The following is a 25,156-nucleotide window of genomic DNA, read 5'->3' as shown; positions in this document are numbered from 1 at the left end:
TTCAATCTTCATTGCAGGGGGCAGAACCCACCATCCCTTGCGGGACTCAAGGAATTGAACCAGCAACCTTGTGGTTGAGAGCCCACTGGCCCATTTGGGAATCGAACCGGCAGCCTTCGGAGTTAGGAGCATGGAGCTCCAACTACCTGAGCCACCGGGCCGGCCCCACAGTTTGCAAATATTAACTCCTTTACTCATTAGGACCATGCTATGGGATAGGTACTGCTATGTCTCCCATTTTACAGATGAGAAGACCGAGGCCCAGAGAGAATAGCAACTTGCCTAGGGCCACAGAGCATTGCATTAGTGAGTGCTGAAGTGTGGGATCTGGGTTTGAACCTGGCCATGACACTCAGGGTGGTACCCTGCACACATTCAGCCCCACCACTGCAAAAATGGGAACAGCCCCAGGGCAGGCAGCCTGCGTTGGCTCCCGAGTTCCTGACACAGGAAGCTCCTCCAGTGAGGCAGTCAACCAACGGGACTCTTTGCGGTTCACTTGTGCCGCCAACCTCTGGGCTGGAAGAATACTTAATGTAGGATGGACCACATTCTCTCTCTCTCTCTCTCTCTCTCGGTTTCTCTTTCTCTCCCCTCGACCCTTCCCCCGACCCACCAATGGTGGTCTATTATTTGCCCTGTTTTCTGAACAATGGCTCTTAGAGATTCAGCTCCCCATCAGTTCACAAAGAGCCTTCTCATCCCCCCACCCCCTTTTCTTTTTAATGTGGAGCCCACCCTTCCACCGTCTCTTCCTGGTGGTCCAACCAAGGCTTACCCCCAACTTGAACAAATGGGTTCCCCTATGTTTGTTAGCATCCTAAGGAATTAGCAAGTTATACTCCGGGACCAACTGGTAAGACTGTAAGAAACCAGCAGGCTTTAGAGAAAAAGGATCGCACCCACGTTGGCTACTGTGACGTCCTAAGGATCAGGTTTGTTCTTTATTCCCATCGGGTACTTTCTGCCACAGTGTCTTCCAGGTGACAGCGGTCCGGGAGCAGGAGCGAGCCAGCCCGGATGGCGATGGGCCCCGCGGGCCAGAAGCTCGAGGGGCTGAGCCTCTCTGCCACCTGCTCTGGTCCCCATCCAAGGATGGAGGCCGTGGTGGCGGACAGGGTCACAGCGGGGCTCTGCGCCTGCCGGGTGCACCTCCCCGCGCGGGTTCTCGCGCGCCCCCGCGTGGCCGCAGACAGCGGTGCCGCTCGTGGGATCGGTTCTGCGGAGGGAGGAAGGGAGGGGCCGGAAGGAGGGGGGCGGGGCTGTGCGTCCGCAGACCTAAACCTGGGCGGGAGTCCTACTGCCAGCACCGTAATGATCAAGTACGGGCTTGGGGCTGTGGGGACACTGAGGCATGCGGTGCACCGTCCCGGGTCAACTGGGGAGACAGGGCCCCTCCGTGTCCAGTAGGCCATCCCAGCGAGAGGGCGGGCTCAGGGCCTCGTGGGCAGCTTCTGGCGGCTTCCTGTGGTGGTGGCCCTGGGAGAAGAGTGTGTGTTGGATTGGGAAGAGGGGAGGGCTGGGGTGAGGGTAGGGCTAGTGGAGATGAAGCAGAGGTCTGGGGACGGAGGGAGTGGTGGAGAATCAGCTGCGGGTGGGGACGGTGGCACTCACATCACTCCTGCCAGGCTGCCCTGGAGAAAGGTCTGTGGGAATTCCTGCCCCTCACCTGGACTCATGAGGCACAGGGTGGCGGAAGTGGGGACAAGGGGGTGGGGAATGATTGGGGGGCTTTAGACCCTTCCCCCAGGGCTGGCACAGGAGGGGAGGGGCTCATGCCTTTCCTGGGGGCCTGGACACACACTGCAGACCCGGAGAGAGGAGTGCCTGATGGTGCCTCGGTTTCCCCTGACAGGATGCCTGCGGCCGTCTGAGTAAGGCGGACTGCTAAGTCACAGTGAGGGGCTGCCACGTTCCTTTGACTTGTGGTAAGTACTTTGGGCTCTGCCTTTGGAGTGAAGAAACTGGCCTGCAGGACAGCTGCCTGCGTTCCAAACTGGCTTCACCGTCTGTGATGAAAAACCCAACCGTGGAGCTTGTCCTCAGGCTCTGAGTGCTGCGCTGGGATAGCTGGCTCTGCACATCTCTTCTCACCTCTGCGTTCTGTGACCTCATGCTGGGAGCTTGAAATCAGCCCTGGGGCGTGGGGGGTGGGAGCACTCACACCACTGAAATGGGCAAAGGCTGTATGTACCTCGGGGCTTTTTTCCCTTGTGGTCTGGAGAGCGGGTTTGCTAGCACACCACTGTGGCTGTCCCTCTGGGGAACCCCCCTGAGAATGTGTGCCGGGATTCACATGGGCTTCCCTTCTTTATGCTGTGATTTCCTGCAATTTCCCGTGAAGTCTGAGCAGTGACGTTTGCTGAGCCCATCTCTCGGTCTTTGTGGATGCAACTGTAGGGCTAGAGACACTGTGACATCCCGCCTTGTCCTGGAAGGCTCACCTCATGGACCTGCACCCCACCCTAAGCTAGTGATGTAGTCTGAAGTCTGAAGCTGTAACCGGTGGTTAGAGCTCTGTCACTGCCTGCCCTTGGACTAGCCAGCTAACGTCTCGGCTCTAGCATCCTCGTCTGTGTAAGGGAGAGTTGGCCCAAACGGTCTCTGGTCTCTGGTCCCATCCCGCTGGGCCATGTGGCAGTGAGTGCCTCCCGCCCGCTCACCCCTCCTCCCTGCAGGCCTCTGTCCCCGCCCACCGGCCTCTTCTCCATGGATGCCACCCCCACCCTCCTCACCCCTCTGTCCTTTTTGGGCAGCTCAGGCCCTGAACGCAGACAAAGGCTTCATTCCCTTATTTTCTTCGCGCCCCACTCCAGTCTATCCACAAACCTTGAGACGCAGGCCCTTTAAAGGCACTTGAATCTGTCCATTTTGCACCATCTCCACCCTGCCACCGAGATGTCCTGCCCAGACCCCCGAGTGACCTTCTAACTAGCTGTACCTGCTCCGTTCCTACGCTCCTGCCTGGCGGTTATTGCGTTCATTTAATCATCCACATCAGGTCACCGTGTGTCCCTGTGTCACCTCGCCTAGGGACGCCCCAAGGCCCATAGGGTAACCTCCCGACTCTGCTGTGTGGCAAGCTCGTCCTGTAGCTACCCTTGAACACCAGCCTCCAAGAACACCAGCCTTCTTTCTTTTCCAGAAACGCCTGCAGACAGTCCCATCATGGGCCCTGTCACTTGCTCTCCCCTGCCTGGAATCTTGTCCCCCAGGGCCTGGTGTGGCCGGCTTATCCTCGTTCACCCCAAATCCCCCTCCTCAGAGAGGCCATTCCAGGCCAGGTGATCTGAACAGCCCCCCCCTCCAGTGCCTGCCCCTCTCACAGCCCAGTCCTCTCTCAGCCATTGTTCCCTCTGTAGTATCTGCCCTCCCTGGCCCCTAAAAGACAAACTCTGGGGTGCAGGGCCCGGCGGTCTGGTTCACCGTGTATCTCCAAAGACCAGAGCACAGCCTGACACGGAGTGGATTTCCACTGTGTAGTTTTAGAATGAAACAATGACTTGCTTCTGGTTTGGCCAGAGAGCTGTGAAGTCACAGGGCAGAAACAAGGGGGTCTGTCCCTCAGCAGCCAAGTCCTCTGAGCTGGCTCCCGTGCGTTCCAGGACCCCTGCCCCTGCAGCTCTCCTCCCACACCCCACTGTCGCGTCCCGTGCAACACAGGCAGTGAGAGAACGAGAAAGGGTGGCGAAGGGTTAAGAAAGAAACAGAAATCAAGAAAGTTATGAAACAGGGGGCCAAGGGTTTCCCAGCCTCAAAGGACTGAGAGCCCCGAATTGGGCTGCCTTCTGGCTTTTATTGATATAAACACAAGGAAGTAGTATTGTTTTCTCCACGGTCTGTGAGTCTCATACATCAGACCAGAAAACTGATTCAAATCAATCACCCTTGCCTGCAAAGAGCCGGAATAGAAAGTCCCATGATGTCTTAACAATTATTGTATGTATCTCCCCAGGGACAAATCCTTTATGCTAAAACTTATTGTTAAGAATGGAAGGAGAACTGATGTTATCACATCATTGAGTCACTTCCCAAGCAGGTTGTGGGAAGGAATATAGCCACATCGGCAGAAGCTCTCCTTAGCTGGGAGAAGGGGGGGCTGTGCCCACCTCTCTCGACCCCGTGAGTTCTCCTGGTGGTCCCCACACGGTTCCGCCTGGCTTGGGTTGTTCCTCCCGTGAGGAATCTTACCCGTCATTGGCTGACCAACCATCTTTTGGGGGCCAAACAGAGACATGAGGTGTAAGTGCAAAGGTGAAGCAAAGTCCCTGAAAGGATCCGTCTCACAGACTCTTCTTTCTTTAGGGGCAGGTACGAGGGGATAGATGGTTAGGCTGCTGTGTGACAACACCCCACCATGCACACGATGGCTTCTGAAGTTTTCCTGGGTCCCCGTGGAGCATGCAGGCAGGAGGGGAGGAGGCTGGGAGGATTCCAGGCTCATCTGGGCTGTCTGCTTTGGAAAGGTCTGCTCCAAGTCTGATTTGAGAGGCTGAAGGGGCCTGCCTCGGACGACTGACTCCTCTGCAGCAGAGTGGGGCCCGGGTCTGGGGGGGGGGGGGGTGTCGTCAGGCTGGAGCCTCAGGGAGCGTGGTCCCATCCTCCCCAACGCGTCCTGGCCTACTGACCTGGAGCAATGGGGCATTATGCGACCTTGGCCAGAAGAATTACAGCTGCCAGCAGTCCTGTCACCAAGGAGGGCCGGCCACCTGGCAGGAGGACAGACTCTAAGGAAAGTTGGAGGGTCCAGTGAATGAGGGAAGTGAGAGCATGCCATTTACCCCAACTCACAGACGATGGGCAAGGTGCCCCCGAATGTTCCCACGAGCCCCTGAATCCATCTCTCACCACCCCTCTTTGTTCACGGGCCCCAGCTGCACTGGCGTCCTTGCTCTCATCCTGCATGGCCCCTCCCAGCTCATGCTCAGCAGGGCCTGCCCCCCTCCAGCCAGGTCCCCCTGTGGTCTGCCACTCTGTCAGCTTTCAGGTGACCTTTGCCCCGAGACAGGTCAGGGTGGGGGTGGGGTGGGGCTGGGGGAGGCTGACAGAGGCTGACTCCAGGAAGGAATTCCTCATGTGACCATGTGGAACCACAGGTTCCATGGCACCAGGAGCCGGCAGGGGAGCTTCCCCGGCAAAGGCCTGTGCCCTGGGCAGACCGCCCTCTCCTCTGGCCCTCAGGAGCCCTGTCTTAAACATGCTCTTCCTCCTGCACTGCCGAGATGCACAAAGAACACTGTACGGGGTCAGTGTCGTGGGAACATCAGAGGACGGAGATGTGCCCAGAGCCAGGGACGAGCAGAGGGTGGCGCCTGACCTGAGTGGGATGTGGGCAGCGGGGTGCTGAGGTGCCCGTTGGTCTTGGATGTGCGCGTGGGCAGTGGGGTGCTGAGGTGCCCGTTGGTCTCGGATGTGAGCGTGGGCAGCAGGATGTTGAGGTCCCCATCATTGGCCTCGGGCACGATGCCCAGCAGCTTGCACATGAGCGCGTACACGTGGACACTCTCGAAGGGCTCCACCTCCAGACCCCTCTTAAAGCTGGGGCCCACAGCCCGGAAGATGGTCTTCATATCCATGACATTGTTGTCGAAGCCGTGCTCTCCTTTGTTCAACTGCACGTTCACTCTCTGCCGGGGCAGGGTGCTGAGTGCCTGCTGGGACCCCAGCCCCCCCGCCGTCTCCCCGGGAGCCCCCGGCACCCCCTGCAGCACTGGCACAGGACCCCTGGAAGGAGTTCAAACATGGGGGCAGGAGGGATTCTGACCCTGTGTCTCTGAATTCTGAGCCTTAAAAGATCAGTGGCCCAGAGAGAGAGAGCCTCTGCAAAGACCCTGTGACATAAATGGAGACCCCAGTAAACAGCATGCCACCGTCAGCCCCAGGCCATGCCAGGGGCTTCTCCGTGAATGCCTGTGCCAGTCACTGCTTCCTTTCCCAGGTCCCCTGCCCCTTCTCTGCATGTTCCTTCCCCTTCAGATACCCTTGGCTCTCTGCTGATGGGAGACCAGGCTCCTTACTCTGCCTCTCCTGTGTCACTCTTATGGCTGACCTGCTCACACTTGACCCTACACACACAACAGCACACAGACACTCACACACGTAACACATGCACATGTAAACATGCACACGAGGTGCGCACGCACACACACGTACACACATATGTACCTGCACACATTCCTGTTGTGTAGTGATGGCTGTGTCCCTTTGGCGAATGCCCCTCACACTGGGGACTAGCTAGAAATTGGGGGTGCTTTTTACAGAGAAGGAAAGAGACCCAGCAGCCCAGGGAAGGAGCCCCCCAACCATGCATTCCATAGGCAACTCACCCCATGGATGACGTAGCCAGGGTCACTGTACATGAGCAGGGGGGTGATCCTGGGGTTATTGGCGTAGTGAAAGGACTTGGGGAAGGACTCCTTCTTGTAGACGTGCAGTCTGGGGTGGGCATCCTTGAGGGCCTCGTACACCTTGTCTACCATCCCTTCCTTTGGAAGCAGCATCCCGTTTGGTCCGTAGTCCAGGAGCTCGAACTCAATGTCCTTGAAGGTGAAGTTGGGGAACTTGTGGAATTCCACCAGGTCGCTGGCGTTCTTGTGGACAGTGGTCATGCCGTGGTCGGACGTGATGATCAGGTTGAGCCGGCGCTCGAGGCCACTGCGCCGGATGCTGTCCCGGATGTAGCCCACCGTCCTGTCCACCTGCGCCACCATCTCCTTTCTCTGTTGGGAGTCGGGGCCGAACTTGTGGCCTGTGGAGTCTGGTTCCCCAAAATAGAGTGTGACCAGGTCCAGGTCCTCCTTCGTGAACCACGTCATCACGGTGTCGATGTTGGCTCGCCACTCCTTCTCATCTTTGTAGTTGTGCAGGATTCCTTCCTTCCGGCTCAGTGTCACGGCCGTGCCTTGGTAGGTGACATTACCGCCAGGGTAGAAGAAGGAGCCGGTCTTCAAGCCCTGCCAGGGTAGGCGGCATCACTCTGGTTTGTCCCCTGCTTGTCCCATGCCTGCTGACACATGCGCCCCCTCCTTCCTGCTTCTCTGTCTGCCCACGCGCTCATCCCCTCCCCTAACTGCTACCACCAGCCTTTTTACCTTCCTAGCTCTTATCTTGGGGCTGATACGATTTTATAGAGGAGAGAGCAGGTGCCCCATGGACTCAGTACTAATGAAGTAATGGATATGTAAGTGTTCCCAGGTATGTAGCGTCCTCATCAGCATGGTGGTCCCAGGCCTGTGCCCCAAGGCTGAGATGCCCGGAGAGTACCCCCCTTCTGGCCTGCAACCCAGCCTCTCCCCGCTGTATTCACATCCTGGCGTGTGTCATGGCCCCTTCACCCGCGTCCCCTCGCCCACCCTTCCAGCCTTCAACCCGGCCATCAGTCCACCTTTCCATGAACTGACTGCTGCTTTATTTGCAAACCCACCTGTCCTTCTGACCTTTCCCCAGGTGCCCAGGCTGCCTGTGCACACCCCCCCCGCCCCCACCCAGGCTATTTCGTTTACACTGAGTGTCACGAGATGCCAAGTTCTTGGCTTTGGCTTTCTGCAAGTGAGTCTCTTTGGGTGCAAGGGGACTCAGACTTGAGTGGCGCTGTCCACTTGACTAGAAGCCACACCTCCGGGGCCAGGGAGCTCCCAGAACATTGCAGGATGGGGGGGTTCTTGGGCTGACACTACACCCCACACCTCTTATTTTATCTTTGCCCCTTAGAATTTAGCTGCGCAGCCTGAGACGTATGGGGAAGGGAAAGGGGACAAAGCCGTTTTGTTGTTACACGCCTTTTTGTTGAGGTTTTTCCCTGTGCGACCCCCCCACGCCACCCCCAGTGCCAAAGGGTCCAAAGGGGTAGTTTTCTCTCCGACGGGGAGGATGGAGCCATCCCTCTCTGTCTTAGGGCTCCAGGGAGGACCCGGCAGGGCTGTGTAGCTCGCTGTCCAGCCCTCGGGACCCCACTTAACACCCCTCAGTGTCAGGAACCCCGGGACTCCAAGGGTGGGGAATGGCTCTGCTGTGGGGCTCACGTGGTCACAGCCTTTCCCGGCCAGGACCCTCTCCCACCTCCCCGCCTGCCATCCAAGTGGCTGTGGGGGCAGCCTTACCTGCCTCTGCGCCGTGATCCAGATGGGCACGCTGCCGTTGTCCCACCACCTCTGGATGCCCAGCGTGGCATGGTAGGGCAGCTTCACCTTGCTGGTGGTGTTGTAGTACATGTTGTGGACCACGCCGTGGTTCTCGATGTATTTGCCTGGGGGGAGGACGAGGCAGGGGGGAGGTGGGAGGGCCACACAGCCACACCAAGGGCACTCAGGCAGGCTTTGCCACGCGGTGCCAGTGGGCCTGGGGTCGCAGTCACAGCACGTGTTCTGTGACCTAGCGGTCCTGCTTCCATGTGTAGCGGTGCACCCTGCAGCTAACCGTGCACGTGTGGGCAGGGACAATCCCTTGCAGCAAGCTTGGTTTTAGCAAAAGACCAGAAGACAGCTGGGTGGCTCTTAGGACAGAACTCACGAAATAAATTATGGTCCAGCCATAAAATAGAATCCTAGGCAGGAATTTAAGGGAACCAAGGGGAGCTCCAGGAGGTACCTTTTAAAATGTGCTTTTTGCAGGGGAAATGCACGCACGTGAGTTCAGAAGGTGAGGAGGACCGAAGATGATGAGTATGTCCCCTGCCTCCTCCTCCCATCTGCAGTGTGTTAAGTGATGTGGAGAAGGGGGAACCAGGTGGGGTGCCAGCATTTGTGTGTATCAGGGCCGTGGTCATAGAAACGCTGGTGTGAGAATGAGTCGTCTGTACTGAATCGTGTCCCCCCAAAATCATGCCCCCCAGAGCCTCAGAATGTGCCTTGTTTGTAAATAGGGTCATAGCAGATATTAGTTAGGTTGAGATGAAGGCCTTCTGAATTGGGGGGGAGGGGCTTATAGCCACTGACAGGTGTCCTTACAGGAAGAGGAGAGACATACACAGGGGAGCCAGCCATGTGACAAAGGGGGCAGGCATTGGAATGATGCAGCCACAAGCCAAGGAATGCCTGGACCCCCAGAAGCTGGGAGAGGCAGGAAGGATCCTCCCTTAGAGCCTCCGGGGTTGTGTGTGGCCCTGGGACACCTAGATTCTCAGTCGCAGGCAGCTAGGGTGGGGGCAGGGTGAGCAGCAGAGAGAGAGCAGGAGCCTAAGCCTCATCTTGTCCACCTTTCTGAATCCCAGCCACACTCACCTCCTCCAGGAGCCCTCCTGGGTTGCTACCCTGGTTGTCACCATTTAACATGAGACCACTGGTTGTTTTTATTTACCCTTTATCAGTTGTCACCAATGGTGAAGGTTACTGACAATCCCCTTGGCTGTGCTGTATCTCCCCAGTGGGAATGTCCCCGTCTTATTTCACCTTTGTCCCTGCATGGTGCCCCCCGGGACAGGGCTGTGTGCATGCACTGGGGATCCTTCCGTTGGTTCCCCTGGTTTCTCAGTGCCTCCCCCCACGGCCCCCACCAGGACCCACCCCGCGGCTAACACTCACCAGTGACCAGGGTGAAGTGGCAGGGGCTGGTCATGGTGACAAAGGCCGGGGTCATGTAGCGCGCTTTCACCCCGTCGAGTGCCATGGTGTCCAGGTTGGGGGTGTCCACGTCCTGCTCGTAGTCCCAGCGGAAGCCGTCGAAGGACACGAGAAGCAGCTTGTTCCGGGAGCCCTGCCGTTGGACAGGCGCCCCGATCCCAGGAGCCAGGAGGGTGGCCCAGGCCAGGGCGAGGAGGACAGCTGAGCGGCTCATGATGGGTTCTCCAGACTCACAAATGCCCAGGCAGTTTCCTGCTGAGGAGCAGAGCAAAGTCCCAGGGTCACCCACACTGCTCTTATCCTGTGAATCTTTCAAAAAGAGACCGAGCACATACGTGCGGCTCAGAAAGAGGCCCCTGCTTGCCCGTGTCTGTGCCACCCTGGCCAGGCCCTCACAAGGCACCCGCCTTTATTACCAGTGGCGCCCTCTGGCTTAGCTCCTCCCTCCTGGAGTACGTGTGTCCTCAAGGGGGAGGGTGGGGACCAGTGCCCGAAGGCTTGGAGAGCAGACGGGGGCTCACTCTATCAGGATGGCCTGTGTCCCCACCCTAGCTCTTGTAGCAACGCTTGGAACCTGTGCCCTGCTCACTGTGACCACGGAGCACCCGGGTGGGGGCCCCCCTCTCTACCCCGTAATTTGGGGAGGACTTTGGGGTACATGGGTGTCGCCATGCAGCAGCCTACCCGTCCGTCTCCATGTACTTGCCTCTAAAGAAAGGTGAGTCTGTGAGACGGATCCTTTTAGGGACTTTGCTTTACCTTTGTGTTTGCACCTCATGTCTCCCTGTTTGGCCCCAGAAAGATGGCTGGTCAGCCAATGATGAATAAGATTCCCCATGGGGGGGACAACTCAAGCCAGGCACAGTTGACTGGGGACCAACAGGAGAACCCATGGGGTTCGTAGAGGTGGGCACAGCCCCCCACCTTCCTCCGGCTAAGGAGAGGCTCTGCCTCTGTGGCTGCATTCCTTCCCACAACCTGCAAGGGAAGAGATTCAGTGGTGTGCTTTCCATCTACTCATATGCATAAAGGTTTTGTCCCTTGGGGAAGTACATCCATCCTGAGGTGATTGGCTTGAATCACTTTCCTATTATGATGTATAGGATTCACAGATCTGAGACTGACAAGCTTTATCTCCTTTCCTTCCCCACCTAACTAATAAAAGCTAATGTGTAGGCCCGATTAGGCGATTCCGCACCAGACCTTGAGGCTGCAGGCCTCTTGGCCCCCACACTTAAACTCTATTCATAGCTGCTGTCTTTTCTTAACCCTGCGCCGCCCTCCTTGCTCCCCACAACCCTTGTCACGCTGGACGCGACGCATGGGTCTCAGGCCTGCTTGGGCCAGGGCTGTGAGGTGGGCTTCCCGGGGTCCGGGAGCGGAGGACCAGCAGCTCAGCCCAGGCTGGCCTTGTCCCCGGGGAGCCCCAGCCTGGGGGAGTGCTTCTTCCCCTCCCTGCTTGTTTGAAGGGGCCTCCCGGGATGGGGCAGGCAGAGAGCCAACCTGACAGCCCGGATTAGAGCCGGCCAGGCCTTCCTGTTTGGGCCCTATGGATGCTCAGAGAGGCACACGGGCCTGGGTGGTCCCATTTGATGGACTTCGCCAACAACGCGGTCAACTTGTGTTCATGAGGGTGGGGGTGGGGCAGAAGGGCCCTGAGTTCAGTGTGCTGTTCTCTCACTCTCACTGTGTGTCTCTCCCTCCCTCCCTACCTGTGAAGCACGTTCTGTGTGCCAGACACCGTTCTAAGTTCTGGGGCACGGCAGCGAATGAGACAGCTGGTATTCCTGACTTTCACTCTAGATGAGGACACACAAAATAAAATGAATAAACAAATCAAACAGTAAAATAGAGTCATCAAGAAGAAATAAAGCAGGAAGAGGGGATGGGGTGGGGGGTGCAGCCCCCATGGATGGGCCTTGTTAGAGGATGACGGGTGACGGGGTGATCCTGGGGTCACAGCTCGGTATCGGGGTCAGGTCAGGTTGGGGGCTGCAGGGCCCAGGGGGCCCTGGTGAGGAGTCCCGCATCCTTACATGCGGGGGTGGGGGGCATGTGAGGGTTTAATCGAGGGAGTGCCATCAACTGATCTAACATTTAAAAGGACGGGCCTCCCCATTTGCAGGTTGAGGGCTCTTGGCAGGAGGAAGGAATGGACGTCGGGTGCAGGGCTGGGAGGCGACTGCTGGTGTTCGGGCCAGAGGTGGTGGTGGCTGTGGGAGGGAAAGGTGAGGAGGGAATCTGGAGGTTTTGCTTAAAGGACTTGCTGCCAGATTGCTCCAGGGGGAGACCTCCGTTTCCTGCCTGAACCGCTGGACGATGGTGTTGCCCATGATCAGGAGGTCAGAGGGGAGGTCACAGGGGACAAGGGACATCAAGCGAGGTGGAGGAGGGGAGTGCTCAGGCTTGAGGCTGTGAGGCGGGCCACGGAGGAGCCTGAATTTTATGCTAGTTGTTTTTCTAATATCTGTTCTTCCCATCTTCCATAACAAAATGGCTGCCGAGAATAAAGACTACATTTCCCAGCATCCCCCACAGCGAGGTTTGGCCATATGACTACATCCTGGCCAATGGGACCAAAGAAAAATGTCATGCGACAGCCCCAAGCCTCTTCCATACCCAGGTTTGCTCCCCTTCTTTTGTGATTCTTGCTCCCTCTGGTGCCTCAAGCTCAGAGGCTGCCCGAACCTCGATGATGAGGGGCTCCCCAGGGAGGGCCCACGGAGGGAGCCTCGCTGCAGCCCCACACAGAGAATCACGCAGTCCGTTGGGGTTTTCTGTCACTCTTAGCAGGACCCAATCCAAAGCAATAATAGAATGATGGCTCTGGGAGGCACGGCTGCATTTAAGCCGGGAGTGGCAGGACACACATGCTGGCTGCCGCGTGGGCAGCAGGGATGAGTGAGCGGCTGCCGCTGTGGTCCAGGGGCAAGGCCCAGGCCAGGGGCACAGACCCGGGTGTGACTGGGGCCAGAGCTGGTCTTGGTGGCCGGTGGGTGTGGGTGCTGCGAGGGAGATGACTGTTTTCACCTTGCGCTTTCTCTGCTGGCGCATGGGGACGTGGGAATTCCGGCCTGCGCACCCTCACCTGCCTGCCTGGGCCTGGCCTGGAGATGGCAGGAAAGGTCTGCTTTCTGCCCCACCTCGGCCAGGCTTGGGGTCACTCCGTCTCTGCTTTTTGGCTCTGTACCTCACTCAGGTCTTGTCGCAGGGAGCTCCTCAGCTCCGCCTCCGCCTCCATTTTCTCCCCTGGTCTCTTAGAGTACTTCCACGTAAAAAGTGGGGGAGCTGGGACTTGAACCCAGGCTCCAGAACCCACTACTAGATGCCATTGATTACCAGCTACTTAGCACCCTATTGTCAGGCTTTGGGGCTGTCGATTTTTTTCTTTAGAAAATAGCGCAGGGCCGGCCGGATGGCTCGGTTGGTTAGAGTGCGAGCTCTCAACAATAGGGTTGCCGGTTCAAAACAGCGACTGGACTTGGAGCTGAGCTGCGCCCTCCACAACTAGGTTGAAGGACCAGGTGAGCTGATGGGCCCTGGAGAAACACACTGTCCCCCAATAACCCCAGTAACCCCAGGGGCTATTGCACAAAGGATGTACAAAGGCCACTTGGTTGTTACAATCAGATTTCTGTCAGGGATGGTTGAAGCGGTTACCTGTAAGTATTCATATTTCCTCTGTCCCCCTGCCTTCATTAGGTTTTATTTTTTATTCCTGTTGGGTGGTTTCGCACGTGTGTAGTGATGTCTTAAAGTATCAAGTCAGAGAGGCTAGGTTTTCCATGTCTCGGTTTCTCATCTGTGCTTCCCATGTGCAAATGTTCATCAACTCTGACCACCGATGACGTGGTCCACATGAGCAGTTCTTTATGGATTTTGCGATGTACGTTTTTGGGCTATATACTTCTGGAATGTATTTTCCGTAGACTTTTCATCATTTATATTTGTCGCCTGGAGCTTTCCCTACTCTCTTGCATGCTGGTCGTTCTTCAGGTGCAAGGTAGACTTTCCGAAGCTCCTTGAAGGCAGGGCCTGTCATATGGATCGTTGTTGTCCCCAGAGCCTGGCACAATGCCAGCCCAGAGGAGGTGCTCAAGGCATGTATGTTGGATGAATAAATATATTTAGAGGGAAAACTTAAGCAAATATCTATTACACTTTCTGGTTAGGCAAAACTTTAAAAAAACAAACAAACTATTTTACAGCAATTGGAGGTTTACAGATACATTGCAAAGATAGTAGAGCGTTCCGTGTACCCCACGCCCAATTCCCCCTATTGTTAACGCCTTACATTGTGTGGCGTAGTTGCACAATGAATGAGCCAATATTGATAAGCAAGTATTAACTCAAGTCCACGTTCTATTCTGATTTCCCCAGTGCTTGCCCTAATGTCCTTTCTGTTCCGGGATCCCATGTTACATTGAGTCATCACGTCACCTCACTGTCCTCTTGAGTGTGACAGTTTCCCCAGACTTTCCTTGTTTTGGATGACATTGACGGTTTTGAGGAGGGCTGGCCAGGCATTTTGTAGACTGTCCCTCAACTGGGAACATCTGATGTTTTTCTCTTGATTAGACTGAGATTATGGGTTCTCGGGAGGACAACCCTGGAGATAAAGTGCCCTTCTCATCACATCCTATCAGGTATTTACCATCAGCATGACTTATCACTGCTGATGTGACCTTGGTCCCCTGGCCAAGACGGTATGTGCCTGTCAGGTTTCTTCCCCATGAAGTTACTTTCCTACTTTCCCTTTTCATTGTCTGCCTTTGGAAAGGAAGGTCACTCCGTACGTAAGGAGTGAGGGCTCATGCTCCGTGTCCTGAGGGCAGATGGCTACATAAATTTTCTCCCCTGGAATTCTGCACAGGAGAGTTGTCTATTCTCCCCGTTTATTAATTTTTGCACTCGTGTGTCAGCATGGGCTTCCGGGTCCTTGCCTTATACCTTGGGTTATATAATCCAGGACAACCTTACTTTGCTGCTCAAGCTCTCCCAGCCTTGGCCACTCTCTCTCAGGGGCTGCTGTGTCCCTTGGACACAGCCTCGTCGTCTCTCCAGGACACTCCAGCCTCCTCTCAGTATTTCCTGCTTCGATCCTAGAATCAGCCATTTCTCAAAGAGCCCCAGTTCCTTTCATTGGAGGAGCTATTAGAGACCAAGAGCTGGGGGCTAGGTGTGCCCTTGGTACCGAGTTGGTACAACTCTTTCAAAGTCGTCATCTCAGCTGTTCTTGAAGCCAAGGGCTGCCCTGCTAAGTCAAGTGCACATGCAGCTTAGAGACAGGGCCCATGTGCTCCCAAGTGCAGCGTTTGTGGGCAGAGCAGGACGCACGGTGGGGAGGGGTCCCGAAGGCCACTGCTCAAGGACATTCAGGAAGCAGCTTATTTGCTGCTTTTCTTGCTCACGGCTCCTTGGGGCGTCGCAGGACCTGACCCAGGCGCCTCCTTAGCCTAGGGACACGGTGGATTTGACACCGGTACCCCGTGTACCTGAGCCACGCACGGGGCTTGGGTGGGGAAGAGCCGGCCCACCCGGCCGGGTGCTCGGTTTCTGCTGGGGAGAAAAGAGCAGGCATTGTCCCCATTAGGCCAGCTTCCCGGTCATTCATAACCTGGTATGGACGAATCACATTGCACTTGTTTCTGTGTCTCCCCGCTAGGCCGCAAGTGACAACACTCTATTTTCACCTCCTGGCCCAGTGCCAGCACACAGTAGGCATTTAATGATCCTTGAATACATGAATGAAGGAATTAGGTGGGTGAAATCTGCAGGGTCTGGGCCCTGGCAGTGGCCTCTGACCTCTGACTGATCCTGTTCCTCCTCTGCGGAGTGACATACGGGGACCGCTCTCCCTCTCCAGCCAACGTGCAGCCCTGGGCTGGATGCTCTGCTGAGGGGAGCAGGGGGCCCTCCAGTCGTGGGCTGTGCCAAGGATGGCGATTCCTTCCCAAAGGGCCGCTAGGAGAATCAGCCTGCCTCCTCCCTCTCCTGGAGAGAATAGCAACCTCCACTGTCCTGCCCCCCCACCCCCACCCCAGCTGAGGCTGGGCCCTGCCTGCTGATGGCTGACCCCGATTACTGGGACCTGAGCCGACCTTCGCCACAGCAGGGTTTTATTAGTGTGAAGGTCCGCTTTATCAATTGCCCTGGTCTTTTATTACTTCTCAGGGCCTTTATCTCAGCAGCCGCCTCGCCTCCCAGCTAAATGAGGATTAATATTTTAACAGGATTATGTGCTGTGGGTTAGCAGTGCTCTCTGGGGACGCAGGGCGCTCCCCTCCCTCCACCTCCCGCCGGGTGTGCAGGGAGGTGGGGGTCCCGGGAGCTGGACTCTGGAATGGGGCGTGGGTGGGAGGCTGGGGGTGTGGGCTCTGGGGGGTGGGGATGGTTTGTCTCAAAGAGCAGGTCTGTCCTTGGGTAGGGACGGCCCTGCAGGGTGAGGTCCCTGTAGAGACTGCAGACAGTTTCCTGGGGTCAGGGGGCTTGACCACCATTGGGGAGGAGAAAGATGGAGCCGGAGCTGGGGTGAGTAATAGAGACGGAGAGGTAGAGTCAGATGCCTGTTGGCCCAGCATCTCAGCCCCCTGAGTGACACAGCCTCTAAATTGGTCAGCATCACACCTTGATCTTTTGCCTAGAAAAATATTTCGATTTCCACCAAAGTTTTATAAAAGTGAGCCTGCTCCTGTCCCTCTTCTGCCTCCAGGTTCCCAGGGGGGCTTTCAGGACCTGTGCGTTTGGCCCACGGATCCCCCAGTATCATCTGGTCTGTTTAAGGGCCAGCCCCTTGCCTCCCCCCTCCACCTGCCTCAAGCAGAGTGGGGGGACTTTCAAGTCTCTTCGGTTCTTCTGCTGAAACACTTGTCACCTTCTCTGCAATTATGAGTTTGTGGGCCCCGGAAAGGACATGTCTATACTGCACTCTTATCTCAGCTCGTGAAGGTATCAGATGTGTTTATGGAAAGAGGAATGAATGAATGAATGAATGAATGAATGCATGAATGAATGAATGAATGAGGGAGGGAGGGAAGGGGAGAGGCAGCTTGGCTCCCTGAAGGAGGGACCAGGGCTGACTGGGTTCTGTGGCCTGTCCCCCAGCTGAGCCCAGGGCCGGCTCACAGCTTTGGGCCTCTGTAGCAGTGGGGACGAGGAGAGGTGTGTGGCTGGTATACATTGCCGTGTGCACACCTGGGCTCCTTTCCTGGGCCTGCTGTGAGGAATTACCATGAACTGGGGGCTTCCAGCAACAGACATTTGCTCCCACAGTCCTAGAGGCCAGCACCTAAATCCAGGTGTCAGCCTTCCCAGAGTCCCTGGGCACTCAGGAGGCACGGCAGGGTCACAGTTTCTGCTAATGGGCACAGGAAGTCACATGTGCTTCATAGCAGGAGTCAGAGGGGGACAGAGCAAAGCGTCTGGGGGTACACTCCTCCCTTCCCACCTGGACCCCCCAGTGACCCCGAGGTCGCTCAGCTCCTGACTGCTTGGGGGTTCCCCAGGACCCTTCCTCTCATGGTCTGTAACCAGGTCTGGTCGAACCTTTGTCCCATGGCCAGGAGCAGGTCTCAGGCCCTTCTGGACACTGGGTAACAGAAAGATGACAGATGACATCTCTTTATCAGGGCTGTTATCACAGGATCTTTCCCATGAGGCCTGAGGAGGCGCTGCTATCTCCAGAACTGTCTATTTTATAGCTACTTGGATGTGTGTATCCCTGATAATGAAGAGGGAACATCCCGACACAGATAAGGGACTACCTTTGCCCATGGTGGGTGGATAAGGGATGGCCAGCATGTCATTCACTGCCAGTCTGCTCTTCTCAACTCGTCACCCCCACCTGGGGACAGGGACGATGTCCCTTGTGCAGTGGAGGTCCTTGGGCAGGTGGTTACCTTTATGTGGTCCCACGGTCATCCTCACCGGCCCTCCCGTCATCGCAGAGTGGCTGGGTCACACCAGGCGTGGTGACCATTGGAGGTGCGAGGGGCTGAGCGGCGGCTGCAGATGGATGAGAGAATGTGCTCCAGACCACCATGACCCAGCCGGGTCTGAAGGGACGTGGGGGGGCAGAGAGGGGAGGGCCTCCTCGTGCCCCAGCTCCGGGGATCCTCATGAGCAAGATGCAGGAGGTCTCGTTGGGGGGAGGATTTGTACCCACACCGTTCAGCATCCTTACCCGGTGCGGCCACAACTTGTTACCCTGTATACCATGAACCTCCCCTGTCTCGGCCAGCGTCATCTCTAGGCTGCTCTGTTCAGGCGCCATGTATTTGGCACGTACTGTGTGAAAGGTGAGGGGGACGGTGCTTTAGGAGCTGCTGTCTAAAGTATCGGGGATGTGGCCCAAACTCTGTCACCACCGTGCCCTCCCCAGTTAGCCCAGGGCCCCAGGATATGGGGGACAGGGGAGAGCAAACACCGAGGGGGCATGCTCACCGCCGCTCAGAGTTGTAAAGCCCATTTGTAGGGACAGAGGCAGGAGTGCAATTTCCAGGCTCTCAGCCTCACGTGGAAAGGTTCTCACTCGGGTAGTATATGGCCATCAACTGATTGGATGGCCATCAGCTGTGGCTAGTTGGCCGTCAGCTGTAACCAGTGAGCCATTGGCCACTAATATAACTGCCGTGGCTACGCTAGCAGCAAATGGGGGGCTAGCAAGAAGGTGGTGGCTGGGCTGGCAAGCGCGGATTGCAGAGAGGCGGATGCCGCCAGCGAGAATATAGTGATATGACTCCCCTACCTATGGCTCCGTGGGTGTTCCTTTATGGCCTCACCATATCCTGCGTTCTTATGTGGGGAGCGGGACAGGAGACCCTGCATGACACCATCTGACTGTGGAAAGTGTGGTGTGTCTTTGCCCCCAGGACGCTGAAGGTGTTGGAAGGACCAGGGGCCTTTGGTGGCTGGAGAAAATGCTTTGCTGACTGGGAACGGTGTTCGCCAACCTTGTCTGAAGTGGTTTCTGGATAGATAAGAAGAAACGAAATCATCAAATCCATATCACCGCGGAATGAGAGCTGCTCAGGCAAGGAGCCAAGTGCCAGCTCAGGACGTGGGACACGGAGGACACGGCCAGAGCTGTGCTTGTCTCCGGGTTTTCGGGCCTCTCAGAACATGAGCACGGGGTGCATTCACTGGGCTCGGGGCTGTGAGGGAACCTGGTGGTGAGCAGGGAGGCAGGGCTGGGGTCAGAGAGGAGAGGAGACCACACGTGGTGGGGGCCTGTCCCACCCCGCCCCCTGGACTGCCTGTGCTGGGCCTTGTGGGTCGGTGGAAGGACAGCTGTGTCTCCCTAGAATGAGGGCAGCCTGCCCGGTGGGGCTCCTTCACTGTGGGGTCAGCCCTGTCCCTATGGAGAGGGGACCAAGGGAGGAAGGGAGGTGAAGCACAGAGGGAGGTCCCCGATGTACCGCCTGCCCTCCAACCACCGGGTGATCTTCTCGGCCTCCCTAGCTCCCCTGAGCCTGGCATTTAGAGGAGGCGGACCAGCTCGAGGGGCAATCCGTTTCCTCACCTTTTCCGGCATCTAAAGGCTGCTGCACTCGTGGGCCCATGGTCTCCGGCTCAGTTGCTTCCTTCCAATCTCTGCTTCCAGCGTCACATCTCTGACCTCCTGCCTCCCTCTTATAAGGACCCTTATGATGACATGGGACCCACCTGGATAACCCTGGATAGTCTCCCCATCTCAGGAGGCTGAGTCCCACCTGCAAAGGCCCTTTGCTGTCTCAGGTACCATAGGCTCAGGCTCCCAGGACTAGGATGGGGACCGACATCCCAGGGCTGTCCTGCAGATCACAGAGAGGGAGTGTAGGGACTGCAGGACCTCCAGGTGAGCTCCTCCCCCAGCGCAATGTGGAATTGGGTGTGAAAGCCCCCGGGGGGCAGAGGGAGGAAGGATGCCCACGATACTGGAGGTTGGTGGTGGGGACTAGGCAGACTCCGCCTAGGTGCCCAGCCGCACTGTGGCAGCCCCATGGCCTCATGAGCACAGCAACCATTGAAAGAGTGACAATGACATCGTAGGCTTTCCCTCTCCAAAACATATCCCCAGAGAAAGAGAGAAGGTGGGGATCAGGGGTACAGGAAACTTCCAGAACTTTTTTTTTTTTTCCCAAGTCAAGTTGTTCTCCTTTCAATCTTAGTTGTGGAGGGCGCAGCACAGCTCCAGGTCCAGTTGCCCGAACCGGTACAGCAGTAGCTCAGCTCAAGATGCCGTGTTCAATCTTAGTTGCAGGGGGCACAGCCCACCATCCCTTGCGGGACTTGGGGAATCGAACTGGCAACCTTGTAGTTGAGAGCCCACTGTCCCTTGTGGGAATCGAACCGGCAGCCTTCGGAGTTAGGAGCACGGAGCTCCAACTGCCTGAGCCACCAGGCCGGCCCCCTTGAAAAAAAAACCTTTTTTGCAGGTGGTTTGTTTAAGCTGAGGTTCAAATAAGGTCCACAGGTTACCTTTGATTGTTGTGTCTCTTAAATCTCTCTGTTTGATCAGGGTCCCCCCCCTACAACCGCCCCCCACCAGATCAGCTGTCCCACTGCCTGTCCCACACATTCTAGATCTGATTTTTCCTTGTGGTGTCACTTTACCTCCATATTTCCTGGAAATGGAAGTTTAGCTCTGGAAACCTGATTCGAGTCAGGCTGGTTGTTTTCCCCAGAACCCTTCCCGGGAGGGGTTGTGTGTTTCTCAGGGAGGCACACCTGTGATGCTAAGTTTGATTGGCGGGTCCAGGTGGTCACAGCCCCAACGCTTTTTAATGTCCTTCATCAATGGGTCATCCATCCACGACGACTTTATTTCGTGAAAGCTTGCAAAATGGTGATTTCCTAACGGTCTCCTCCTTGAACAATGAGTAGCTACAATTCTCCTGTTAAAGAAAACAAACCTTCCCTTATCAACTAGGGTTAAGTGGTTACCCTGAAATACCGTTCAAAAAGGGAAATCCTTAATTCTTTTAATCAGCAATTTTCAAAGTAGAGAGTTGGGGCCATAGTTGTTTCCAATGGGTTTCCAGTGAGGTTTGGTTTTGTTCTTTTCTTTTTTCCATATATTTATCTATGTTAGGTATTCAGTGTGTTTCAGACAATTGCATCCACTATTTTTTTAAGGCTTGATTTGCCCCTCTTTGGCCAGGGATTCCTGATTTTTCCCCTCAGAGATTGCCAGCCAGGGGTGCTCGTCAGGTCACATCAGTGATGGGGAGAAGGGCGACTCCTTTGGACAGTGAGTGAGGAGGTGCCAGTGTGGGGGAGGGGCTTGTGGAAGAGCAGCTCTTTCTTTGGGGGTTTATTTTCCTGCCTGGGTTGGGCTCTCTGATAACCAGCTGTATCTGAGCATAATCCTATTAGGGGGCAGGGAGTTCTGATAGTCACACAGCCCTGCTGGGAAAAGGGAAAGAAACCCGGGACTCTGAAAATCCCAGACTGGAACACATGAGGCCTGGTTTTTGTATTCTCCAATATGCCCACCAGGTGGCGCTGTCCAACCACGGATTCGCCAGCTTTGGTCTCAGTGGCGCTGGGGTCTCCCACACTTTGTCCCCACTTAGTTCCACTGCCCACCCCCTCCATCCAGGTCCGGGGGACCCAAGAGAGCATAGAGGCTCCTGTGTCTAGCAGGGTGTGCGGAGGTGAGTGGTGGTGCTGTCTTCAACTCCAGCTGGCTTGTGCCAGCGATGGTGACAGCAGGAAGTCGGCTTGGCTGCACAGGGGCCCCTCTGCCACTGCCCTGCTGGTTTGGGACATGGTTGTGAGCTCTGTTCCACCTGCCTGATCCTACAAGGAAAACAGGTTTGCTTGGTTATCTGCACCCTCCCCGACCAGGTTGCTGGGGGACTGAGATGGGGGTGGGAAGGTCAGTTGGGTGTCACTCGAGTGGGGTGACAAGCTGGTGGGGTGCTGAGCATTCAAGTCTCCGGGGCCCATCGTCCTGCCCCGGGAGGGAATGGGGGCGGTCCATTGTGGCGCATGGCAGGATGGGAACCCATGGACTGCAGGATACCTGTGGTGAATTGGGAAGTTATCCCTCTCTTCCTGGGGGTCCTGCAGGAGGGCCATGATGGGTGGGGGGGTGCTGCAAGGCTCTGATTGGCTGCTTGCTGGGAGATGGAGGGGAAGCAACAGCAGTTGGGGGCCCCTGTCCTCTGGCCACTCTGCATCACCCCCATGCTGGGTGCTGTCCTGGGGGCTGCTCAGGGCAGGTTGGGAGTGGGGGCCTTGGGACCAGACAGAGGGCTGGTGGCCTGCAGGGCTGCTTCCAGGTCTGACCCACTGGGAAGACCCAGCCATACCCAGGGGCTGAGCATCCAGCAGAGAGCATGGTAGACCCTGCCATCGGGGTTTATGGGGGACAGTCTCCTCCCTCTCCCTGCCTCCGAGAGTACCCAGCACCTCTCACCAAGTAGAACTCACCCACCCCCCTGACGTTTCATCTATGGAGGAGAAATCATGTCCCACAGTGAGGAGGGGCCAGGGAGGAGGGGGTGGGGGACCCACTCCCCCACCATGAGCAAGGGGGGACCTGAGGCAGAAGGAGGGGCTGGGGTCTCATCTCACCACCCTGACCTCTTGGTGTGCATTTGCCAGCGTGCTCCAGCTGACCCTCAGGGGCTCAGCTGCCATCTCCCAGGGGCCCAGGCTGCACTGTGCCAGAGGTGGGCTCCCAAAAGCAGGCCCCGCCCCCTCAGCATCAGTTTCCTTCTGAGCAAATGGCTGAGGGATTTGAGGCGCAAATATGGGGACCTGGGCTTGACTGCTGGGCCTCGGAGGCAGAGCTTGGCCCCTGATGTCTCTGCTCCCTCACCAGCCTGTCCTGGGCCCTGGGTGGAAGTGACTCTTTTCTTAGGCCTTGGGGGTCCCGGGAGGGGAAAGGTACTCACTAGTCCCCAGGGACTCTGAGGGGCTGCCAGGGGGGGGGGGGGAGCGAGCTGAATGGGGAGCGAAGAACCAGATGAGGGCTGCCGTCAAGGCCTGTCCAGCAGGGATGCCCCAACAAGGCTGGACCCCTCCCTCCTGGGTAAGAGGCAGCCGTCTTGGAGGTGCCCCTGCCCAGGCTAGGTTCCTACTGTCCCCTTCCCTGCAGGGGTGCCAGATGGGGATGGTCCGAGGCAGCCAGGTCTGCCTCTGGCTCCGGCCCCATCCCCTACGGAGGGGCCTGGTGGAGCCAGGAGGAGGGCTGAGCAGGCTGGCAGATGGTGGGCTGGGAGGGGGGCTGCCCAGGCAGACGGGCTGACTCTCAGGACAGATGGTGGGCCGGGCAGGGGTCCGGAGCCCGCCCCATCTGCTCCAGGCCCCTGGTGGGACTTTTCTCATCTACCTGGGGCTAAATTGGGACGAGGCCGAGGGGTGGCTTCAGCCCAGGCCTGCTTGTGTGTTGCTGGGTTCTCTCTGTCCCCTGGATCAGTGAAACCCCAGATCAGGGATGCTCAGGGCTGGGTGTCCCCGTGTGTTGCTCATCTGGGGTTTTGTAAGCCCCTCCCAGGAGCGGACACATGGCCCGAGCTCACAGAGCTGGAGGGATTCCTGAGGTCCCGGGTGCCCAGGCAGAGTGTGTGACACACCCCATGAACAAAGCCACCTGCAGCAGACAAGGGGATGCCAAGAGCTCCTGGAACAGGCAGATGACAAGTTGATCCTGTGCCCAGTTGTCATCAACAGCCAGCCTGATACAGTGGAGGAGGCACGATGTGGAGGGAGGGGTCACCCTGGCTGGGGGTCAGGCTGCTTCTCGGAGGAGGCGAGGAGGGCAGGTGGGCAGAAGCCCCCAAACCTGCTGGGTCTGTGATGGAGAGAACGGCCATGTGGACGAGCTTCCAAGGTCACTGCCCAGCCTGAGTTTATTTTTGCCTTGCTCCAGCCCTGGACTCTGTTTCATGCCGGATGGGAATGTGGGCGACTGATTTTTCTTGCTGAGAGTCAGAAGTCCAAGTGGAAGCTCGTATTCGCTCATGAGCATCTATGCACATCCCTGGGAACAAAAGGGAACAGGCGTGCACCCTCACGCAGGCACACCAAGTAAGAGTGTGCTCACGCCTGCCGGCTTTGGGGACACCCTTTGTCACCCCCTGAACTCTCATGGGGTGTCACCCCCTGAACTCTGAGGGGGCCCAGAGAGGTCACACCTGGCATGAGTGTCGAGAACCTGCAGGAATGGAGGAGCGGGGTTCCATCCTTCCTTTCACGGACGCGGCCCCTGATTTCCGGATGGCAAGGTGGGGGATACTTCTCTGCAATTCCAGGGCACTGCTCTCTCCAGCAGGGGTGGGACTGGACCCAAAGCAGGCCCCTCGTTTCCCAGACACCTTGCAGGCGGGCAAGAGGACACACTTGAAGCACATGGGGCTTCTAGAACCACAGGTGCCACCTAAAGTGAAAGGACTTGTGTTGTTCTCTTATCATTCCAGGGGGTCTGTCCCCTGGGGTCTCTGCTGATAGCAGGGAGGGGTGTGGGGAGATGGAGGATGGATGGGGAGAGAGAGAGGAGACTCTGAGAGGCAGGTGACTAACCCAAGGTGTGGGCATCTAATGGACCCTGGGGCCTTGACCTCCGACCATCCCGCCCTCACACCTCTCAGAGCTCAGAAGCCACAAGGACCCTTGGGTGGACACCTGCTCCTGAAATGGTAGACAGATGTAGAAGGGAATGGAAAAATACAGTCTGGGGAGAGGAAGATGGGAGGGAGGAGAAGAGAAGAAAAAAAGGGAGGAGACAGGGAGGCCACGTGGTAGGGAGGGCTGGGCCGTCACCAATTCGTGTTTCTTCCTGTCCAGGTTCCCACAGCCTATCCTCCACTGCTGGGGTTTAGCTGGCTGGCACTGACCAGGGCTTGGCCCTGCCATGGAGGCCCACCCAGCATTCGGAGCTGGACACCACCTTGGCAATGAGTTAGTCCAGTTCCCTTGCTGTCAGACAAGGTCAGCAAGGTCCCTGTGGCCCAGTGACTTGCCCGAGGTCACTTGACCTGTGGGATGGGGGGGACGGTCCAGGTGCAGCTCTCCTGCACTCCCAGCAGCCACCCGCCTCCCAGGACGCCCAGGCAGGGGGTGTATAGAGGGACGTGAACATAGGAATAGGAAACATAAGCTGGGTCAGGATTCCAGGGAGCAGCTGCGTGACGGGTGCCAGGGGTCGTCTGAAGGAGAAAGAGGCTCACGCTGGACGCTTCCTGCCCGCTGTGCAGAGGGGTTGTCTGGGACAAGTCCGTCCTAAATTGGCCACCACCCAACTGAAATAGCTTATTTTAAGGAAGCGCAACTTGGTAAGATGGCTATCAGCATTTGTTTGCCTATATATTTGCAGAGGGGGAAAGAAGGAAACACCGGGAGGAAAGCACCGAAGGGCAGGAGCAGCCGGTCTGGTCCAAGGCTCCACGGTGGCCAGGTCAGAAATGCTCCGTGGAACCTCTTCCCTGCCCTAAATGTAACCAGCTGGAAATCTGTCTTTAAGTCGCATTCTATCCAACCTTTTGAAATAAAGATTTCCCTTTTAATGGGAAATGTGCCTTTCACTTTGGCGAAGGAGCTGGGCTCCCCGGCTGTGCCCGCCTTCTCCTGGACAGCAGCCCCTGGTTTGGGCTGCAAACGCAGGGAAGCTT

At 57.0% G+C, this 25,156-nt stretch overlaps 1 protein-coding gene and 1 long non-coding RNA gene across 2 annotated transcripts; one reads left to right on the top strand and one right to left on the bottom strand.

Moving 5' to 3' along the window:
- The first annotated feature begins 1,262 nt into the window (after positions 1-1,262).
- LOC141568931 (uncharacterized) lies at positions 1,263-20,021 on the top strand. The gene is made up of 3 exons (XR_012492269.2): positions 1,263-1,322; positions 1,856-1,928; positions 18,428-20,021. It is a non-coding gene; the product is annotated as an uncharacterized LOC141568931 (long non-coding RNA).
- Positions 1,945-11,494, bottom strand: ENPP7 (ectonucleotide pyrophosphatase/phosphodiesterase 7). Its single transcript, XM_074319989.2, has 5 exons — positions 9,519-11,494; positions 8,100-8,245; positions 6,327-6,953; positions 5,318-5,627; positions 1,945-4,727 (listed from the first exon to the last, which is right to left on the bottom strand). Exons 1-5 carry the CDS (start codon positions 9,769-9,771, stop codon positions 4,645-4,647), a joined length of 1,419 nt encoding a protein of 472 aa, XP_074176090.2. The 5' UTR covers positions 9,772-11,494; the 3' UTR covers positions 1,945-4,644.
- Positions 20,022-25,156: the final 5,135 nt, after the last annotated feature.

This window comes from Rhinolophus sinicus, chromosome 12, assembly GCF_057876585.1.
Source record: "Rhinolophus sinicus isolate RSI-liver-muscle chromosome 12, RSI-T2T, whole genome shotgun sequence".
In the NCBI taxonomy this organism is placed as follows: Eukaryota; Metazoa; Chordata; class Mammalia; order Chiroptera; family Rhinolophidae; genus Rhinolophus; species Rhinolophus sinicus.
Note: the sequence above shows the minus strand (reverse complement) of the source record. Positions and strands in the feature narration are given on the sequence as shown.